The sequence below is a fragment of the Haliotis rubra genome, unplaced genomic scaffold (assembly GCF_003918875.1).
Source record: "Haliotis rubra isolate DU_JTF1 unplaced genomic scaffold, ASM391887v1 Scf619, whole genome shotgun sequence".
NCBI lineage: Eukaryota > Metazoa > Mollusca > Gastropoda > Lepetellida > Haliotidae > Haliotis > Haliotis rubra.
This window is the reverse complement of record NW_025767323.1, coordinates 70,426-94,644: the sequence shown is the minus strand read 5'-3', so window position 1 is coordinate 94,644 and position 24,219 is coordinate 70,426. Positions and strand designations below refer to the sequence as shown.

The window sequence follows — 24,219 nt, the reverse complement described above, 5'->3', positions numbered from 1 at the left end:
ATGGCCTCCGAGCTCATAGTTCTTATACATTTTGTGCTGCCCTCCCCTGGCCCATCTTATTCACTGACGTGACACCTCCTTTAATTTTAAACCAACCCCCCCTCAGTAATAAAAGCCAAGTCCCTAAGTACCCCTCCCATCAAACAATGCTAATGTCAACACGACAGCTTCCCGTGGATAACAACCCGGCTATTCTTGGCTGTGTTACAGAAAACTCTGTCTCTAGAGCATATATATATTCTGAATTTGATTCTTCATGAATTTTGATAATGGCTCTGGCGTTAGGTTTGCTGCAAGTTTACGTGGTTGAGTTTGTTAAACACAGCGTTGTTTATCTTGGTATTACTGTGGAGGTCTCGGTGGGTTTTCTTGTGCTGTGTGTGTCTTACATGGCTGTCAGTTCTTTAGGATATTGTAGGTGGTGAAAGACAGGTCATTTATCAAACTGGAGTATGGACCTGTGAGATTAAAGGGATCATGAAAAAACTGACATGTGAACCGTCCCCCAACCTCTACAATGAATCACAAGTCCCTATGGACTTGTTAGCCAGAGGAATTCAGTGTGTATCACTAATAAGACATTTTTATCCATAAACAAGTATGTATTCATGTACTTCCAACACTTATTGACTCTAGAAGACTTTAGTGCGAATGTCCCTGTATTTTTCATTAAGAAAACAAGCAGCAAAATGCCCTCCAGTAGTTTTCAAAGGATTGATATATAGCCTGATATAATTTGTGAATGTTTTCTGAATGATGTGACCCGTGAAGATCCGGGTTAGAATTAGACTTCAGCAACCCCGATGATGCTTGTCGTAAGAGGCTACTAACAGAATCGGGTGGTCAGGCTTGCTAACTTGGTTGACACATGTCATCGTATCCCAATTGTGTAGATTGATGCTCATGCTGTTGATCACTGGATTGTCTGATCCAGACTCGATAATTTACAGACCGCAACCATAGAATATTGCTGTGTGATGTTAAACAAACAAACCAAATCTGAAGTGATGCCCAAACTGGTATCTCCAATCAAAGTATATGCTTGACAAAAGATTAAAAAAGATATTTCAGATTGTTAGTGTTAAGTGAGATCAATATTAACTATTGACATTTTATGCTTCCCCCAGTATATTACCACAGCACCTGGTGAACTATTGGAAAACTTCAATAGGTTGATCAATCATTACCTCCCAAATCACAGCATTAAAATAATCTGCTGCTGAGGGAACTTGTGAGTGAGTGCTAGAGTGAGTGAGTGTGTGCTAGAGTGAGTGAGTGAATTGGGTTTTATGTCACTTTTAGCAATATTCCAGCAATATTCCAGCAGGGAACACCAGAAATGGGCTTCACATATTGTACCCATGTGGGGAATCAAACCACGGGCCTTTAGCGTGACAAGCAAATGCTTTAACTAATAACCACTAGGCTACTCCACCGCCCGAACTGTGCTAGACAATATCTTGATAAAGAATACTTGAAATTTTGCAAAACATGTGTATTGGGCATGTTGTGTAAAGCATCAAATTGAAGTGTATGATAAAATGACAAATAAAGAATCAAGACCATACACATCTAGTGTTACAGCCTACAAGCATGTTGTTCTCTCATGTTGAGGGCAGCACCAAGGTTACATGTTCATCTGTGTAGTTAGGGAGATATCTTCCTCTGTGTCAGTAATGGTTCCGCCGTTCTTCTGTTGTGTTTCTCAAACAGACATGCCGGGCTGTTTTTGCAATTCCAATTGTACAGACTGTTCATTAGTGTCTGTTTGCCAAATGATGCACTGGCTTTATCTACTACCTGTACGCTGTAAGCCATCACGGTGAACTTGTATGTGTTTGTCAGACTGCGAGTGAAAACCAAGAGGAATAAATTTCAGTTATGTGGGCAGACTGGCAGATATACAAGAACTGTGGCATAATATTTTGCACATCTTCCATGTTAGGCCACACCATATATTTTCTCACTGGATAAACCTCTATTCCACAAGATAATGGAAATGCCACATCATATATTTTCCCATGGATAAAACTCTGTTACACAAAATAATGGAAATGTGTTCTGAAATATGTGTAATATTTTTAAAAAGTTATTATGGATTTAACTTCAAACAGAGACCATATAATCTATTATATGGTCTCTGCTTCAAAGCAACTCTTAAACATTTTGTATGTAAACCTCTTGGTATAAAAACTAAGAAAATCTATTCTCAAGAAATTGAATAAACCAGGCTGGCCTTATCTGATTTGTGTAAATGTTGGATGTAGGTGTTTGTCGTTGGTAAACTTATACCTTTATCACTAAGATCCACAAGCCTGATTAGAGAGGACATTAACTATGAATGTTAGCATCAAATCCTGGTCAACCATGAATTTTACAGGAAATAAGTGGTTAAGGCATTCATCTTTGAATGTTTTCAGAAGAAACAATACATCAGCGTTTAAAACTCCCAAACTTCCAAGCCAGACAGCCGGACTGGTAACTTTAAAAAATTACCAGTCCGGATACAAACTTGCCTGTCCGGTTTTCAACAAAGAAAAAAATATCAGGTTTCTGAATACTTTACTGTTTGTAGGCATCGCAATGAACAACATAGCACTAACAGGCAATGCAGATAGTTTAGGTAAACTGAAAGTACGTGTGTTGTGATTGGTTATTGTGAAATGAACTGTCCTATCGTAAATAGTTTAACATAATTATCATAATAACTTAAACACCTCAAATTGACGACCAGAGAACCTGTCTGATATTATGAAATATTTACTGTTACGGTAAAAACATCTACCAGACAACCTTACAGGCTAAAGGCTACACAGAAATTCATTCTCAAATGATTTCCCTTTTTGTACTGATTGTCAAAACGGTGGAAATCTCTCTTTCGCATTTATTTCTCACCTGTATCCATGACAACAAAATTACTTATCATGCTGAGTGTGATTTACTTCAGAAAGTAGAATGTAGACTCTGAAGCACACTCAATCGATCTGTGTCCAACATATCAGCTCCCACTAACATGAAATACTATATCACAATATCAAAACCTCTATTGCAGTGTATTGCAATACAATTTCTTGGCAATCTTCAGTGCAGGCACCTTTTGTTAGAACTGGATATTTAATCCTCTACAATTATGAACCTGAAGTTACCTGTGTGTACTGTAGATCTTGAAATAGATACATCATCAATTTGATATGTTCAGGGGCCAGGAGTGCTGATCCCTGGCTCGTCTGTCTCCCAGGCCTTCAAGAATATATTAAGAAATGAGTCCAACTCAAGTCTACAATGATTTAGCAAGATTACCTCACCTTGCTCCTGAAATTGAGCTTCGTCTGGGCACCATTTGTATTTTAAATCTACAGTATCTGATTAAATTTACAGTGTTTAAAATCTGTGTATTCTCGGGTTTTTGAAGTAAGAGAGCTGCAAGATGGTTTTTGCCCCAGCATTGATGAAAGTATGTGAAGGTCATTAGTGACACCTGTTACGATCCAGGATGGAAACGCTCTTCAGGATACCATGCTGGTATTAAGAGGCAACTATATTTTAAAAGGGGCTGGATGGTCAGGTTCGCTGACTGCGCTGATGTATGTCAGTCTCGTAGATCGATCTTCGTAATGTCAGTCACAGGACTGTCTGGTCCAGACTTGATCTACAGGCTGCCTTAATGTTGCTGGAAAATTGCTGAAATTGCTGATGACTCATTCCAATATTTTGTGTTAACTGGTGGCTGCCTGTCTACCTGTAAACGTAAACATGACATGGACGATTTTTGAAAACTGTGATTGCAAAGAATTAATTACATTGCTTTTTATCAATATAAAACAAATAGCTCACTACATAACGTATCTCAGTGATGTAAAATTGCTTTTGACAAAATAAACATCATCAGGGAAATTATATTATTTCTATTGACTAAAATAAACTTTCAGGATGTAGATATTTCCATGCATATTTACAAATTATAATTAAGGATTTTATGCTTGCCACCTGTGGCATACATTGCACCGATTTGTTCCACATTTTGTATCCACCATATGTAGGTCAAGGAAGGTAAACCTGATCCATGAACTGAAAGTGGCTCCAGTTTATAGTGTGTGGGTGTACTTGCCAGCACAGCTGTGAGGCTCAGAGCCCATGGCTGGTGGAGCACTGTTTTGTTGTAGATCAATTGATCAATTGATATCTAAACACTGTCAAAATGTGCTGTCAGTGGGGATTTTGAATTTAGGTTCAACTTTATAGTCACAGTTGTTCAAAATATTCTGATAAATTTAAGAATTTTCAACATATCTAACACATATAATCCTGTGAACTATCAGTGTCAAATGTGAAAGTAACTAATAGAAGTAAAAACATAAGCATTCCCTTTATATCTTTATTAAATCTATATGAAATATACCAAGTAGTCTCAGTTACCTGCTCTTGGGATCACTTATAATCAGAGTTATCTACCCTGCTTATTTTGTCTTGTATAATATTATTTGAAAGGATCATGATGCTATATATAGTATGACCAGAAATTATTGAGAATTTTAGGAATATGTTTAATTGGATTTCTTGTATAAACAACCTTGACCAGCTATCAAGTGTTTGGTTTCAAACAAGAGAGACAACTCCGTTAATCCTTTTTCATTAGTTTGTGAAGAGTTATCCCCCTTTGTTTACTTGCTAGCAGACGACATTTTCAGTGATCTTCAGTATGGATGATTTAGAGAAGAGGAAGTTGATTTTAGAGTGTTATAACAAGGACATAAGATCAGCTAAAGAGATTTCAAGTAGAACAGGCATCCCTTTGTCCACTGTTTATTGTGTTTTGAAAAATATTGCAAATGGATATGGCATTGAGCACCAGGGAGGCGCAGGTAGGCCCAGAAAATTGACTGTCAGTGACAGGAGGCGGCTTGACATTCTTGTTTCTAAAAACAAACGAAAGAGTTTAGAAAACTTAAGGCTAGATATGATTGATAGAGGAACTGTGGCTGTCTGTAAGGAGACAATTAGAACTGAGCTGCATGCAATGAGTTGGCAGAAAAATTGATAATTTCTGGTTGTACTGTAATTAAAACTCTACCCTACATGTATTATTTGGTGGCCAGCTAGGCAGGGTGTTCACTCATCACACCTAACTCTCCTGAGTTTGAATCCCTAATCCATTCACAAGCCCTCTTTAATGACTTGCTGAATAATTCTATGTATAGTTAAACTTGTCTACACATGTAGTGTAATTTGATAAATCTACGGTAAGTAGTAAGTCATATATGTTCTTAGAGCCCCAGGACAATATCTTTAGATAAATTGCAACCAAAGTACTTGCACCTGTTTTGCCAATACAGAGAATGTAGGATAATGTGTACATTGTTCATCAAACTCCGATGAAGGAGAACTGAACATGATTAATGAGAAATTCACAGCTCACAGCTGAGCGTTTGTCGGTATCCTATTAAAGGAAGATCAATCGTTTTCCTAGATGATGTTTACAACCCATAGATCTGTTTCCAAGTCTGCCCCAGATATTGTAAATAGTAAAAACTCAGCACAAAGTCTCCATAGCCTTGCTACCATGGCAACAGGTTATCCAAACATTGGGCACTCATTAACTCAAAGACATTTTCTTAATTGAATAATTTAGTTGAATCAATATTTTATCAGTTTCTTCATATTCATCTATCAGTCATGATTTTAAATCAGGTGTTAGCAGGAAGTTAGTGGAACTTGAAATATTTATTAAATTAGAAAATAAACTTGTGCTTGCAGTGTAGAGCCAGATTACCTTGAGATTTGAGCACAATTAGGGAGTGGTCATTTATTGGGGAGGAGCTGGGAGAGGCTATGTGCTTCATTAATCGAAATAAAGTGGACACAAATAAGGAAATCAAAGCAAGCCTTGCAAGATATGTATACTGCACAACCCTACTGTGATGTCCAATATGACATTAAAACCACCAAACTTTAAGTCATCTTTTTTACCACAAATTTTAAATACATTCTCCTAGATTGTCATACTGCAACTCTGCATGTTGTAGCCATTGATTGTACATTTCTTGATTTGAAAATACAGAAGGGTCTTTTAGACCATCCCACTGGAGTCCATGTACCAATATAAAAATATAAAAAATATTTTTTATAAATCTCACAGAGTAAGAAAAAACATGTCTTCAACATGGGAGGATGAAGATCAGGATTTTGATCCACACGACCTGTCGTGACTCTATATTTTATCACATGCTTACGAATGTCGTATACTACGAACATTTTGTGGATCAGGACCCAGAATCTTTAGTATTAAGTATGATGAACATGTCAGAAAAACAACATTTACACAACATTGACTGCTAACTGTCACTTTGGATGCCATGGAAATGTAAAAGTCATCACCCACTGAGATATCGTCAATGTTATCCAAGATGACATGAATCAAGTTACACATAGATAATCACAAACATCGTAACTTGTGAAACTGGTGTTTTTACATTTGATCGCACAGTTTTACAAGATCCCTGTGGAATACTGTGGAATATAGAGATAACTTCCATATATTTTTGTATGTATATTACAAAATTATTTCTTCACCGACCATCAGGATGTGAGCAAGGGTATGAATATCCAGACATGACTTACAGATGTATATATGCAGCCTCCAAACCAACGTATCGATTATTCTAAGATGCTTCGGTAGAAGATGAAAGGCGCCACCAGCGTGTATCTGCAATAAAGCAGCAGTTCACTTTTTGAGTTGTATCGTAATGGCCTGATGTCATAATGTTGTTCAAACTTATATTACCACACTGTCCATGTGATTTATGATCCGTGTGAGTCTCAGGCCAATGGGGGAAACGGTAGGGTAGCCTAGTGGTTAAAGCGTTTGCTCATCACGCCAAAGACCCTGGTTCAATTCCCCACATGGGTACAATGTGTGAAGCCCATTTCTGGTGTGTACCACTGTGATGTTGCTGGAATATTGCTAAAGGCGAAAGTAAAATTGTACTTATAATACTCTGTGTTAGAATTAATTAATCTTTATGTTTTAAATCAGTATACTAATATACAAGGTTCCATTAATTGCTATTTAATATATTTTACTAACTGACAACCGATATTCAAGATGAAGAGGTAATATTGTTGGAATAACAAGTCACGTAGATTATTCAATATCCCTTGATTTACCTTGGTGAATCTGTTTCCAATTTGGGGTGACAATTTTTAAACATCCAAATTCTTTTTAAGAACATCTTTGTACCCCAAAATAGACTGAGTTTTCACAAAACTCCTGTAAACAAATGTGCTTTGGGAATAAATATTTCTTTTAGCTTATATGTTCTTTGTTTTTCGCTTGGAAGCACTGAACAGAAAATGCTTTCTGTATATAATAAATACTGCAGCTCCTGTGTCCTGTCCAACATGATATGAACCACCAACCTTCCACTCACTGGGCAGGCACTCGGCAATCCAGACCACTGATGCAATCTGTTTCACATTTAGGCATATAGTACATGAATTTATACAATGATTCATACCATTTATACAATTTATTCAATTTTGATAACAAAATACATCAACAATAATAACTTTACAGCCTGCATATTTTAAAGGATAGACACACTAAAACAAAACAACACCCTGGTCATAACAATTTGTTTAACCAATCAGAAGGCAGCAATACACAGTTCCTGCAAAGAGCTCATTAAAAACTTTGACACAGAGGTGAGGTAGGGAGCTGGGATGTCACCCAGGTGGTACAGCAAGCTGTCTCCCTGGTCTCTGTGAGATGGTTATCAGTGGCATCTCATGGCAAGAGATAGGTGACACATGTTATATTGATTGGAATCAATTGTAGGACAAGGTTAATGCTCTGAGTACATGTCACTTCTTTCTATATATGATTGTTGTTTTTTTGTTAATCAATTTCTGTACAATATTCTGGTTGTTTTTGTTACCAGCTGACTATATTCTGGTTAATGCTCTGAGTACATTGTTTGTGTTGTCAGCTGTCACTTCTTTCTATATATGTGTCAAGCTCTGTTGTTGTTTTGTTATCAGCTGACTATATTCTGTTGGGTTGTTTTGTTTTGTTTCCTGACTATATATCTGCTGTTGTTTGTGTTACCACTGACTATATTCTGCTGTTGTTTTGTGTTACCAGCTGACTATATTCTGCTAACTATATTCTGCTGTTTGTGTTATCAGCTGACTATGTTCTGCTGTTGGTTGTGTTATCAGCTGACTATATTCTGCTGTTGGTTGTGTTATCAGCTGACTATGTTCTGCTGTTGGTTGTGTTATCAGCTGACTATATTCTGCTGTTGGTTGTGTTATCAGCTGACTATGTTCTGCTGTTTGTGTTATCAGCTGACTTTGTTCTGCTGTTGTTTGTGTTATCAGGTGACTATGTTCTGCTGTTTGTGTTATCAGCTGACTTTGTCCTGCTGCTGTTTGTGTTATCAGCTGACTATATTCTGCTGTTGGTTGTGTTATCAGCTGACTATATTCTGCTGTTGGTTGTGTTATCAGCTGACTATATTCTGCTGTTGTTTGTGTTGTCAGCTGACTATGTTCTGCTGTTTGTGTTATCAGCTGACTTTGTCCTGATGCTGATTGTCTGACAACTTACTGCAACATGTTTGTGGTGATGTAGCTAACCCACACATAACGACCTGACTCCCTTCTCCAAGTTTAAGCCAGGAAGATTTTTTTACAAGAAAATCAGAGCAAAGGCCAGTTTCAGTCATATATACAGTCATCAAAATCCAGTCACTCACTCACTCCAGTTATGTAAACAAAGTCAATCTGTATCATAAACCAAATGGATAGTCTGTGTTCAAATATGATCACTGAAAACAATTCAGTCCCATTAGAGAAAATAATGGGGAATTCCGTCCCATTTTCCATTAAGACCTTGGGACTTTTATCCTGGGGAATTCTGTCCTGGAGGATTTTTTCCGTTCCCTGAGAAATTGTTCCAGCTTTTATGTGTTGTGCAGTGCCAGAAGCAGTGTACAAATTTAGATACGATTTTGAAACAGGTGTGGCAGACTTGTACATACAACATCCTTGATAAATGCAAATGTTTGTGGAAGGATATATATATTTCAGCATTTGCAATTTATGTGACATTATATCAACTCATGATATCTGTTATTTGTTTGAATTTTCCATCCACTAATGGTATTAATAGGTACTATTCTGCAAACTATTGGTGTGGTGTAACACTCACAGTGCTAAGATTTTCATTTGTATGTCATTGATAACATTCTGGGAAAAGTGTCTTTATATTTTTTACTTTATATTTTTAAGGCAGATTGTCTTATTTCAGCGTTTAAAATTCCCACCTGCCCGACCGTCCGGAACGGTCTATTTTCATCTCGGACGGTCAAATTTCAAAAGTAGCCTGTCCGGTGGTCTGGTAGATAGTTTTTACTCCTAACAGTAAATATTTCCTAATATCAGACAGGTTCTCTGGTCGTCAGTTTTGAGGTGTTTAAGGTATTATGATGATTGTGTTAAACTATTTACGATTGGACAGTTCATTTTACAATAACCAATCACAACACACGCACTTTCAGTTTACCTACACTCTCTGCATTGCCTGTTAGTGCTATGTTCTTCATTGCGATGCCTACAAACAGTAAAGTATTAAGAAACCTGATTTTTATTATTATTTTTTTCATTGTTGAAAACCGGACAGGCAAGTTTGTATCCAGACTGGTCATTTTTTCAAGTTAATTCAAATACCTAGCAAAGTAATACTGCTTCCACTAATTAGGGCATTCAGCTAACTGAAAGACAGAAGGGTAAACTCTACCCACCCTGGTCAGCCTGATGTATGTGGTCAGTTTACTGATGTAGATAGTTATATTTTATGTCACTTCACTCAGTGTGTGGTGCTGTTATTAAAGGGGCATAACTCTTGTTGTCTTACAGGACAGAAAGAACGCCACAAAGAGTATGGAGGTGCTTGATGATCCATCCAGCATGCATGCGCAGTACAAGAAGGTAGGACTAGTCCTATTTTGTTTATATTTCAGAGTTCTTATTTCTCAGAATTTTTTTATTCTCAAATACAGGTGTGAGTTGAAAATAATGCATACATTTCCCAAACAGTCCACTTGGATTACTGGCTTACCTGAGGGAGAGAGGAAAACAATAAAAAGTGGTTTTAGAATAATCTTTTATGAGGACTTGAAATATATTTACAAAATAATGCATGTCGAAAAAGCTTCCAGTAAGAACACAGCAACCTTTTTTATCACAGTCCACCCCCCTGTCCCAAATTCAGAGGTGACTCACCCAACCCTCTATCCTCCATGCAAGTGTACCCACCCATCTACGTCTTTAACCCCATCCAAGTATTCCCCACCCATCTATCCCCAAAATGTGTCCCTAACCCTGTACCCTTCAACCCCAATTCAAATGAACCTCACCCACCTCTCTATGGCCCTAACCTTCAAGTGGGAGATGTGACCCCATCGGTGTCGTCCCCACCCTGATGTGCCTGCGAACTTACACACTTGCTCCCTTGGCCCCCCGACCCTTCATCTTGCTGCCTCTCACCCCCCTCTCTATCGCCTACCTTTAAGTGAGATGTGTGCCTATCAGTGTTTTACCCCACCCTGGTGTCGCTGCCTCCCCATCCTACCCAACCCCCACCCATCACCCCTCATCAGCCCCTCTGTCTCCTACCTTCAAGTGGGAGATGTGTCACCATCACTCCCCACCCCCACCCATCACCCCTCACCAGTCCCTCTGTCTCCACCTTCCAGAGTGGGAAATGTGTCACCATCACCCCCAGGGGCCCCCCTCCACCTTTAAGTGGGAGATGTGTCACCATCACTCTCCCCCCACCCCCACCCCCATCAGCCCCAGCAGGCCCCAGCAGCCCTCTGTCTCTACCTTCAAGTGGGAGATGTGTCACCATCACTTTCCCACCCATCACCCCTCAGCAGCCCTCCTGTCTCTACCTTCAAGTGGGAGATGTGTCCCCATCACTCTCTCCCCACCCCACCTCCCATCACCCCTCAGCAGCCCCTCTGTCTCTACCTTCAAGTGGGAGATGTGTCACCATCACTTTCCCACCCATCACCCCTCAGCAGCCCTCCTGTCTCTACCTTCAAGTGGGAGATGTGTCCCCATCACTCTCTCCCACCCCCCTCCCATCACCCCTCAGCAGCCCCTCTGTCTCTACCTTCAAGTGGGAGATGTGTCCCCATCACTCTCTCCCCACCCCACCTCCCATCACCCCTCAGCAGCCCCTCTGTCTCTACCTTCAAGTGGGAGATGTGTCACCATCACTCTCTCCCCCCCCCCCCCACCCATCACCCTCAGCAGCCTCTCTGTCTCTACCTTCAAGTGGGAGATGTGTCCCCATCACTCTCTCCCCACCCCACCTCCCATCACCCCTCAGCAGCCCTCTGTCTCTACCTTCAAGTGGGAGATGTGTCACCATCACTCTCTCCCCACCCCACCTCCCATCACCCCTCAGCAGCCCCTCTGTCTCTACCTTCAAGTGGGAGATGTGTCACCATCACTCTCTCCCCACCCCACCTCCCATCACCCCTCAGCAGCCCCTCTGTCTCTACCTTCAAGTGGGAGATGTGTCACCATCACTCTCTCCCCACCCCACCTCCCATCACCCCTCAGCAGCCCCCCTGTCTCTACCTTCAAGTGGGAGATGTGTCACCATCACTCTCTCCCCCCCTCCCATCATCACCCTCAGCAGCCCCTGTCTCTACCTTCAAGTGGGAGATGTGTCACCATCACTTCTCTCCCCACCCCACCTCCCATCACCCCCTCAGCAGCCCCTCTGTCTCTACCTTCAAGTGGGAGATGTGTCACCATCACTCTCTCCCCACCCCACCTCCCATCACCCCACAGCAGCCCCTCTGTCTCTACCTTCCTTCAGTGGGAGATGTGTCACCATCACTCTCTCTCACCCCCACCCATCACCCTCAGCAGCCCCTCTGTCTCTACCTTCAAGTGGGAGATGTGTCCCCATCACTCTCTCCCCACCCCACCTCCCATCACCCCTCAGCAGCCCCTCTGTCTCTACCTTCAAGTGGGAGATGTGTCCCCATCACTCTCTCCCCACCCCACCTCCCATCACCCCTCAGCAGCCCTCCTGTCTCTACCTTCAAGTGGGAGATGTCCCCATCACTCTCTCTCCACCCCACCTCCCATCACCCCTCAGCAGCCCCTCTGTCTCTACCTTCTTCAAGTGGGAGATGTGTCACCATCACTCTCCCCCACCCCCACCCATCACCCCTCAGCAGCCTCTCTGTCTCTACCTTCAAGTGGGAGATGTGTCATCATCACTCTCCCCCCCCACCCCCACCCCCCAGCAGCCCCAGCAGCCCCTCTGTCTCTACCTTCAAGTGGGAGATGTGTCACCATCACTTCTCCCCCACCCATCACCCCTCAGCAGCCCTCCTGTCTCTACCTTCAAGTGGGAGATGTGTCCCCATCACTCTCTCCCACCCACCTCCCATCACCCCTCAGCAGCCCCTCTGTCTCTACCTTCAAGTGGGAGATGTGTCACCATCACTTTCTCCCCACCCCACCTCACCCCCTCAGCAGCCCTCCTGTCTCTACCTTCAAGTGGGAGATGTGTCCCCATCACTCTCTCCCCACCCCACCTCCCATCACCCCTCAGCAGCCCCTCTGTCTCTACCTTCAAGTGGGAGATGTGTCCCCATCACTCTCTCCCACCCCACCTCCCATCACCCCTCAGCAGCCCCTTCCTGTCTCTACCTTCAAGTGGGAGATGTGTCCCCATCACTCTCTCCCCACCCCACCTCCCATCACCCCTCAGCAGCCCCTCTGTCTCTACCTTCAAGCGGGCGATGTCTCTGTCAGTGCCCATGGTGGAGGGAGGATCACTTACACCAGTGACAACGTTGACATTGCTGACATTGTTGTCCCAGTTCAATGATCTGTCACTCCAGAACAAAGTCTAATGTTTACATCGGAGCGTTCGCTGACCTGTGCCCTCACTGATGAATTCATGAAATTCCTGAGCCCATGCATAATAATCACATATTTTAATCATGATACTGTTTATTTAGGAATAATAATCATAATGTCATTTAAATGTTTGATATAAGTTAGTAACTGATACAAACAATTTATTATTTTTGCATACAACAGAGCATAAAAATGTATGATGTGCCAATGTTTAAATTGTAAGGGCAAAATGTGAAATTAATTTATAACCCAAAAGAAATTTTTTTTTGAACTTAACAAAAGCATACCAAGCTGTATGATTGAGACCAGGAGTGATATGGGGTCTCATGTGAGACAATAACTGAATTATTTTGGCATTTACTGAGAACTCTCTTGAATAGAACTATTGAATTATTGATATACCCCACATCATGGTGGTGACGTCCCAGCAAGAGGTGTAATTGGTGTATACCACTATAGAAGTAATCAGCTTGACCAAGTTTGACGCCGAAGAGTTGTGACTAGCATCTAGAGTGGTGAACATTGTCATTATGTTGATTACTTGCTGGAGATGGTGGAGATGTACCACCCAAACCTAAATCTGCAATCCATGGATATTCTTTCTATGTCTGTTCCAAGTGTCAGTGTCAAGAATTATGGATACATCTTTCACATACTGTGGAGACCCGTAAAGATCCGGGTTAGAATTGGTCTTCAGTAACCCATGCTTGTCGTAAGAGGCGACTAACGGGATCGGGTTGTCAGACTCGCTGACTTGGTTGACACATGTCATCGGTTCCCAATTGTGTAGATTGATGCTCATACTGTTGATCACTGGATTGTCTGGTCCAGACTCGATTATTTACAGACCAGCTGCCATATAGCTGGATTATTGCTGAGTGCAAAGTAAAACTAAACTCACTCACTCACTGCATACTGTGGTCTGTCTCTGAGGAACTGTCCCATTCAAGACATGATCTTTCCTTCACTTTCGTGTTCATGTTTAAGTTTGAAACTCATCATTTTCATGTATACATCTTGATTCCAACCTGATCAGATTAATCATGTATACCTTGAGCAGCCACATCAATGATGGATGATAGCACCTAACAAATGATATTATCATCATTCTAGTTGGTGTTGTTATTACAATTATTATCATATTATTGTTATTTAGTTCCTTACAGATTATCTATAATTATGATTCACTAGAGTGATGTCAGTTCCTTACAGTATCTCTACTGACGCTTATCTCATTGAATGCATATTATGTCATGATTCACTACACTCAGTAATTAGATATATGTGTAAATAATGATGAAATATATTAAATTCCTATTTAAGTTGGGGAGTTTTGCACAAATTAGCCATTGTATTATTGTAATTTATAATATACACTCCATTTTTCATTGGGATAATTTGATATCTTTCCATGATTCACAAAACTTATTCCTATTAGATGTCAAGTCTTATATAATAATGTATAATATGAATACGCACAATGCCATTTAGAAAGTGTTCAAATGCAACAAATGTTATATTTGGAATTACACTTTCATAGTAAAGTACAGATTCTAGTACTCTTGTTGGGTTTAGTCCCATCCGGGATTCGAACCCACAAACTCAGAGCTGTGGAAGCCACGGTGGCTGAGTTGGTTAGGCGGCTGACTTTGTGTGCTGGCGATTACATGGCTGACTCTGAGGGCATGGGTTCAAATCCCAGATGGGACTCAACCCAACAAAAGTACTAGAATCTGTACCTTACTGAGAAAGTATAATCCCAAATATGACATATGTTATATGTATAAATAGAATGACATATCCTTATTAACAATTGAGTCGTATGTATTTGCATTGTGTAATAATATAGTAGCTTGCATCCTAAGTTGATAAATTGTACCCAATGCTTTTCACTTTGGGTAAATAAAATATGTTTAAATCAAAGTGCCAGCCATTTTAACCCTGTGTTTACTCCATGTCAAGGGTTTAATGTTCGGTGGTTTAAAGCGGCAACTACAGCTTGTTGACATAGCTACTTAGGCCGTGATGGTAAATCTCTTCAAAGGATTGACCCTATTATCGTCCAGCGTTTATACTTGTTTCATAATCAGCATATTGAGTACATTGTCCACTGTGTGGTTGATGGGGCAAATATTGACAGGGGGCAGTTAACATGTGTATATTGCAGTCGTGGGGAGACACACGCTGCGACAAGTCGTAGCTACAAGTACCCTTTGTAACAACAAAGATATGGACATTCTACTTATCCAGCCTTCAAAATTTGTGCTTGTCCATTAGTCTCCTAGCACACTACTAAGTTGCGTGGAGGACAAGGAAATATCTACTGGTAGTCCTCACTGATCAAGACTACTAGACCAACAACTAGTCTCTGAAATGAACATATTTTACACAAAAAAATACAGTTCATCGTTAAAAAATATATATATAATTGAAAAGGAGCCCTAAGACTTTGGAAATCCAGACTTGCCACATATTCTGGAATTGCATGGGTTCTCTTGGATAAGTTTGTTTCAGGGTCTGTATGAAACTGTCAGACTACAAGACTGCATTTGAGGGCTGTAACTCTGACACAGTTGTCAATGCTTTAATTTTGCTACAAATTGGATGTGAAAACCAACAGGATGTAAACATAGTCAACATTTTTGTTTGATTCAAGCGACGACTTACACCTAAGACTGTTATATGTAAAATATTAGGTTTCCACTACTTCTCTTGACTAGTATTAAAAACATTAATATTCCACTTAGTACTCTAGTCTAGAGAGGCCAGGCAAGGGAGATAACTGTTATGTATTCATTAACTGAGTGAATAGCAATATTAATATGAAATGGGCTTCACACATGATGTGGGGATAACCCGGGTAGAATGAATTAAAGTTACTAAATAGGAATGAATATAGAATGAATAGAAGTAGCTAAATACTTTTCTAGGGAAATGATGTTATTACATGTATTGATGAAAATGTTAGGATGGAGGTGGTGGTTTGGCTCAAATGATAATGTGTTTGGTTATCACACTGAGGCCTCCAGGGTTCATTTGTCCATATGCATATAATGTGTTAAACCCACTCACTCACTCACTCACTCACTCACTCACTCACTCGCTCCAATAGTATGATTGTGCCACTTTGTATATTAATACTAAGATAGTTGTTTCAACAATAGTATAAATGCCCATGTTATATCGTATACTTACGAGCTAAGACAACTTTCCTCCAACCAGTATATGTTAAAATCCCCCTCATGATGCTCAGTTCATGTGAGCATGGTCCACCCACTGGTCTGAGTAAAGCCATGATGTATATTTATAATGACTATTAGTGTTGTGTTCCTAATAGTATATTTTAGTAAGATTGTTTACTGTATACCAGTGTCTGTTAAAATCCACTTTGTAAATTGATACCTAATTAGTTTGACCATTGTCCACCCACTGGTCTGAACCTACTTCCCTAGAACTGGAACAGGATACCAGGCTGAGGTTCTGATAATGTCACGACCATCTGTGTCTGGTGACCAGGCGGTACCAGGGCTGGTAATCTCATTATCACATGATCTGCTGTCTGGTGATGAGAATAAACTATAGTGTGTTCACGGTGTACAGATTTAGTCTTGAGTGCCTCTTCATATTCTCTTGTAGCTGCCATTGGATGTATGTAGTAAAACATCTTACACAAGTCGGGAACCATTCACTGATAAAAAAGCAGCCAGGTCTGAGTCAAAGTTAAGGCTATCATTTCTAAGCTTTCACACGGGTTAAAAATGCCGTGTAGATTGTGTGTCAGCTGAAAAAGAAAGGTAAAAGTATCAGCTTCCCCAGATATACTTTATTAACGAGAGTGTCTAGTCTTGTTGGAAGATATTCATGTTACTAATGTCTGTTTGTCTAGGCATGTAAGTTTGTGTCTGTGTGTGTGTCTGTCCATCACTCCCTCCATCACTCTGTCTGTCTAGGCATGTAGGTTTGTGTCTGTGTGTGTCTGTTTGTCCATCACTCCCTCTGTCTAGGCATGTAGGTTTGTGTGTGTGTGTGTGTGTGTCTGTGTGTGTGTGTGTCTGTCCATCACTCCGTCTGTCTAGGCATGTAGGTTTGTGTGTGTGTGTGTGTGTGTGTCCATCTGTCTGTCCATCACTCTGTCTGTCTAGGCATGTAGGTTTGTGTCTGTGTGTGTGTGTGTGTGTGTCCATCCTGTCCATCACTCTGTCTGTCCATCCATCACTCTGTCTAGTCTGTCATGTGTCTAGGCATGTAGGTGTCTCTGTGTGTGTGTCTGTCTGTCACTCCCTCCATCACTCTGTCTGTGTGTGTGTGTGTCTGTCCATCACTCCGTCTGTCTAGGCATGTAGGTTTGTGTCTGTGTGTGTGTTTGTCCATCACTCTCCCACTCTCTGTCTGTCTGTCTAGGCATGTTGGTTTGTGTCTGTGTGTGTGTCTGTCCATCACTCTGTCTGTCTAGGCATGTTGGTTTGTGTCTGTGTGTGTGTCTGTCCATCACTCCCATCACTCTGTCCATCACTGTGTCTGTCTGTCCATCACTCTGTCTGTCCATCACCTGTCTGTCTGTCTAGGCATGTAGGTTTGTCTAGGCATGTAGGTGTAGGTCTGTGTGTGTGTCTGTCTGTCACACTCCCTCCATCACTCTGTCTGTCTAGGCATGTAGGTTTGTGTCTGTGTGTGTGTGTCTCTCTCATCACTCCCTCCATCACTCTGTCTGTCTAGGCATGTAGGTTTGTGTCTGTGTGTCTGTGTGTCTGTCTGTCCATCACTCCTCCATCACTCCTCTGTCTAGGCATGTAGGTTTGTGTCTCTGTGTGTGTGTCTGTCCATCACTCCCTCCATCACTCTGTCTGTCTAGGCATGTAGGTTTGTGTGTGTGTGTGTGTCTGTCTGTCACTCCCTCCATCACTCTGTCTGTCTAGGCATGTAGGTTTGTGTCTGTGTGTGTGTGTGTCTGTCCATCACTCCCTCCATCACTCTGTCTGTCTAGGCATGTAGGTTTGTGTCTCTGTGTGTCTGTCTGTCTGTCACTCCCTCTGTCCATCATGTAGGTGTGTCTCTGTGGCATGTAGGTTTCCCTTTGTCTGTGGCATGTGTGTGTGTGTCTGTCCATCACTCACTCTGTCCATCACTCCATCACTCCGTCTGTCTAGGCATGTAGGTTTGTCTCTGTGTGTGTGTCTGTCTGTCACTCCCTCCATCACTCTGTCTGTCTAGGCATGTAGGTTTGTGTCTGTGTGTGTGTCTGTCTGTCCATCACTCCCTCCATCACTCTGTCTGTCTAGGCATGTAGGTTTGTGTCTGTGTGTGTCTGTCTGTCTGTCCATCACTCCTTCCATCACATAGTCTGTCTAGGCATGTAGGTTTCTGTCTCTGTGTGTCTGTTTGTCCATCACTCCCTCCATCACTCTGTCTGTCTGTCTAGGCATGTAGGTTTGTGTCTGTGTGTGTGTGTGTCTGTTTGTCCATCACTCCTTCCATCACTCTGTCTGTCTGTCTAGGCATGTAGGTTTGTGTCTGTGTGTGTGTCTGTCTGTCCATCACTCCCTCCATCACTCTGTCTGTCTGTCCATCACTCCGTCTGTCTAGGCATGTAGGTTTGTCTCTGTGTGTGTGTGTCTGTCTGTCACTCCCTCCATCACTCTGTCTGTCTAGGCATGGAGGTTTGTGTCTGTGTGTGTGTCTGTCTGTCCATCACTCCCTCCATCACTCTGTCTGTCTAGGCATGTAGGTTTGTGTCTGTGTGTGTCTGTCTGTCCATCACTCCGTCCATCACTCTGTCTGTCTGTCTGTCTAGGCATGGAGGTTTGTGTCTGTGTGTGTGTCTGTCTGTCCATCACTCCCTCCATCACTCTGTCTGTCTAGGCATGTAGGTTTGTCTCTGTGTGTCTGTCTGTCTGTCCATCACTCCCTCCATCACTCTCTGTCTAGGCATGTAGGTTTGTCTCTGTGTGTGTGTCTGTGTGTGTGTCTGTCTGTCTGTCTGTCTGAAGGCACATGGATTTGTGTTAGTCTGTGTGTCTGTCTGTCACTTTGTGTCTTTGTCTGTTTCATGTTTGTTTCCTGTCTGTTTCTGTTTCATGTGTTCATGTGTGTGTGGGTGGGTGGGTGTACATGTGTTTGCACGTGTGCAGGTGTTTCTGTGCCTATTTCTGTGTGACATATCACATAATAAATGATAAAGCCTCGAGATATTTTATAGAATACCAAATGATCCAGTGACATTTGAAATATTTATACTTTTATGTAAGCTATCAAATCATGTTATATATTAAAAATAATCACTGAAACATCTACTAAGAATATATATCTAAACAAGCTGATAAAGGCTACAAGTATCTTAGGCTTGGTGAGGACAGTTTTACTTGAGTGTGTATGTTAATCAATGTATGAATGAATCTTCGTACATTTGAGGTTGGAAGAAGGAAGGTAAGATTGTATTTATCACACAAATCTTCTTTTTTAGTCTGGCTGTAAACAGTAAGAACCAGTTGTATACCAGTGTAAAGGTACAGGTTACCAGCTTTCCTGTCTTAATACAAAAGTGTATTCTTATGTTATGTACATTTGGCACACCTGTGAGACTTTTCAAGCAAGTTTTAATACAAAACAGAATAACAGTAAAAGATGATGTTTTTTGTTAAGATTAAACCTGTGTTGAATGTTTCATTGTATTGCGCTTTCTACCTGTCATTTAGCTACAGGTGCGTCTAAGTGAATCACCTGAACAGGTATTTTCTGACATCTTGTTAAGATGAAGAAAAACAAAGATGTAGTGTCACCTGTCAAATACCTGGTGTATTCTTCTCACCTGTCTGTTGCCTTTCCTTAATCTCCATATCAGGTGTGCTTGCCTCGTTAATATATGTCCTACTTCAGAACAAGTGACAGGAGATAATATTGACACATGTTTGCTTTTATCTATTCAAACTGAAATCAAGATATAATTAATATGAGGGGCTTTAAGACTGAACATATATACTTCACGATAGATATTTAACATTCTGTTTGTTTTTGTTTTATCTATCTTCTTAGTAATAAAATAAATTATACAAAAACATACTGTTATAATCTGTTAAAAACTATTTGATATTTTTAACATCACTAAAATTAAAGGAATCTTTAATTTCAGTAATAAAATTAATAAATTAAATATAAATCCTGTAAATCTGATTACAATGGAAACGAGTTAGTAGAACACTTACAGTGGTGGGATCATATGGTTGAAACAAATTCTTGCCAAATACCTCAAATTCTGGAACTGGTGCTTTGTTGACAAATGGCAGACAGCAGGAAAACAAAGTGACTTTCCAGGCTGAGTCACATCATTCAGTTGAATGATGAATCATTATGAACATGATGGCGGGAAACTTCAAACAATGGTTCCCCCTCCCATGAAAGTGGAGGAGCCCAGGTATGAAGAAGGCTAAGGCCCATATGTGTAAATATACAGTATGACATTTAGGGATTGTGCACAAATAACACACTTAAACAGTGACGGGGCTCAGCTAACCCAGCCCCGACTCACGTGGCCACTGTTACACGATAGGAGGGAATCTGTGTTGTTAGGAAGGACTCAAGTTCACAGATATGGGACCTCGATTGTGTAACTAACAAGAACCTCGAGGCTACTCAGAGTCAAATCAGTTTGTGAATGTCATTGAAACAGAAATACAATGGTTTCTGTTGGGAGGCGTGGCACCATGGCTTTGTGAGGGCTGTGAGTCAGTGCAACTCATTCTTAGGCTGTCACCCGTATGCTGTTCGCCCTTGGGTGGTGTGTAGACTCTTCCGTTATTGATTCTCTCCCAGATGTTGGATTAAACCCATGTTTTTTCAGAGGGAGGATTCACAGAGTCATGTTTTAAGCTGGGTTCTGATTTACTGATCCAGTGAATGGATGGTGTATGTTTATCAACACGGATTATCACCAGTTAGGATGGGATGGCACACAGCAGATTATTCAAGTGCCACTGGATTATTCATGTGTCATTCTCACGGATATCTGGCAAGGAATACAAGTAATAGTGCTTTGTTGTGTCTTCGTCAAGAATGGAAACTTGTGTCAGTGTCACTTATAACACTGAAAGAAAAAACACAAAGAGCTTGTTACGGTTGGTTTAGGTGATGAATCTGCTGGCTGGTCAAACTGATAATGTCGATGTTGATTTTAACTCATTCATTTAGTTGACCGTTTTTCATTTCTCTCATTTAGAACAAAAACTTTTTCTCATAGGATCACCATATTGATATGTTTATGTGACAGCCCTGGATTAATGAAGTATGTTCTAATCTTTTTATGATGATCAGTGTTTTCAAATTTAACAACATTTTTTTGCATCCAAATCTGTAATTTTGTAATGATCTCCTTTAAGGGGCACCAACCTTGTTTACAATGACATTGATTTAATGTGTTTTACAGTCTCTTATATCCGTAGCCAAACTGTAATAAATAAATATAGGAGAAGCAAATGAGGCGCAGACTACAGCTTGATTAAGTGACCGGTAATTATGGGCAATAATTCACTTCTAGAATTGACCAATCTTGTGTATTGACTGGGGTATATTCACTTCAGTATTATGAAGACTAAGTGATAATCAATGATTATGACAGGTCTTCTGAACAAAATGAATGAGCCTATCAACAAGATATCAATGATATTACAATGAACCAATATCCAACAAATGGCCTATTTGCTTTATGTGACTGGCCATTATTAAGGGCAGTGTCTCATTTCTTGGATACATTTGATCAAACCATCATTAGGATGCAGCAGACTTCTGTGAAGTATTTACAATCGTCCCCAAACTGTATGGAGTAGGATATTGTGGGATTGTGCAAGACTAAAACCTTGACATTTGGCGAGTCTATCCTAGCTGTAGACTGTCTTCAAGGGATAAATGTTACCTCCAATCACCGGAGGATTTTAGCAGATATCATCTCTATGACTTGCACCATGACAAATCACAACAAACGTGCTGTAAGTATACCATTCCTTTCTTCCTTGTTCAAAGTATCGCCTTCAAGTGATTATGTTTCTGTCCCCTCAAAGCTGCGAGCTTACATGTCTGCATGTAGAACTTCCGTATATATACGTCGTTCACGGCTGTACGGTACCAGAATCTTATTCAGTCATTAATCATTATAGTGATGTTAAGACAATTCATCAAAATTTCTGCAAATCCTATGGAAATGTTAAACATATGGAATATTAGCCTGGACTCTTGGACTAGCGCCAGTTCCTGTCTCAGTTGTCTGATATTATTCTACACTTCAAACAATTCCTCGGTGTAGAGTTTTTGCTCGGATGTTAATAACCTACAGACTCACAACATTGATTTATCATGATTTATCCTTTACAAGTCCATGGGGTGCTGAGTATATAACTTGGAGAATCCAAGGCATGAAGAATTGGTTCAAGTCTTGCACCATGTGGAACTCTTCACTTCAATTCCCAAAACTTTATTGATGTCATATCATTGAACACAATGATATGGGTGGCCTGGCCATTTAAAGCACCACAATTCCTTGTGCAGAGTTTCCTCCTTTGGACTCACCAGAAACCTGTGATCATGGGTGGGTCGGGGATCAGCCTGGTTTGAGGTTTGTCAGCATCATACCCGTGGTTGTGGATTTAAAAAAGTGCTTAACATCTAAGACCTCCTCCAGCCTTAAGCTGACATGCCATGATATAACTGGAATACCGTTCAAAGGGGCGGTGGGGTAGCCTAGTGGTTAAAGCGTTCGCTCGTCACGCCGAAGACCCAGGTTCGATTCCCCACATTGGTACAATGTGTGAAGCCCATTTCTGGTTTCCCCCGCCATGATTCCCCACATTGGTACAATGTGTGAAGCCCATTTCTGGTGTCCCCCGCCATGATATTACTGGAATATTGCTAAAAAGCGGCGTAAAACCATACTCTCACTCACTCACTCAAAGCAGCATTACAGAACCTACCCCATGCTCTAAAGCCCTGTACCTAGACTAGATACTAGTTCAGTGCTTGACTGAAAGAAATCAGAACTTGATATATTGAAATTTGTATTTCTCACCAGAATAGAAATGTCAGTTGCATGCACTAAAAAATCAATCATTTTAATTAGTTTTAATGATTCAAATTGCCATACCTTTATGTGCCTCCAAGGACTTGGAGAGTTATTTTACATTATGCTCAATTTGTATGATGTTAGGATGCCACTTGTACCATATGTTCCTGTGGTTTTAGGGTGAACAATTGATGTGCCTTTGCATGTGTTTATAATGGGTGCCACCAGGTTATGCTTTCTTTTTCATAGTATCACCACTACTTGTTTGTGATTCATAAACACATACTGGTTATATAGCTGGAATCATACACTGGACTCAGCTTCTTATATAATTATGGAAAGTTTTATTCACTTTCATGTAATTGACGATTGAATTTGTTGATTGCCATCTGAACCAGTAAGCTGACACATGATGTCATATTCACACATGATGTCATATTCAAGAGTTTTTATGAATATGAATTTATCCATAACACTGATATCTAAGTTCCAATGGGATCTATGTGACATGAACAATATCACAGTCATATGGCAAGCATGTAATGACATCACAGTCAAATGGCAAGCATACAATGACATCATAGTGATATAGCAAGCCTGAATGACATTAAGAAAGTGCAATCCCAAATATAGCATATGTTACATAGGCCTGAATGACATCACAGTCATTGCAAGCATGTAATGACATCACAGCCCTATGGCGAGCATGTGATGACATCACAGTCAGCAATTAATTACATCACAGTCCTATGATGACAAGCCTGAATGACATCACAGTCAATTGGCAAGCCGATAATGACATCACAGTCATATGACAAGCATGTGATGACATCACAGTCAATTGGCAAGCCGATAATGACATCACAGTCATATGACAAGCCTGAATGACATTGCAGTTAATTGGCAAGCCGATAATGACATCACAGTCATGTGACAATCCTGAATGACATCACAGTCAATTGGCAAGTCGATAATGACATCACAGTCATATGACAAGCATGTGATGACATCACAGTCAACTGGCAAGCCTACAATTACATCACAGTCTTTTGGTTATGATTTTTAATACATTGTTAAAACTGACAAAAACATGACAATGACTGTTTTACTCAAGTGAGTTAACATGTAGTTCTAGTACTTTTGAATTTTAAAACTTGTTTAATGACCGATATGTTGAGGATACTGTTCTGTTGCGGTATGTCAACACATTCCTGTTAGAACCA

General features: G+C 40.7%; 1 protein-coding gene across 1 annotated transcript in view; it reads left to right on the top strand.

Annotated features, from left to right (window-relative positions):
* The window catches only part of LOC124256118, a 294,746-nt gene that overhangs the window by 215,845 nt on the left and 54,682 nt on the right, over nt 1-24,219 (top strand). Inside the window, 1 exon segment of the mRNA XM_046690072.1 lies at nt 9,919-9,990. Within this exon segment, the coding sequence (XP_046546028.1) occupies nt 9,919-9,990 (72 nt within the window).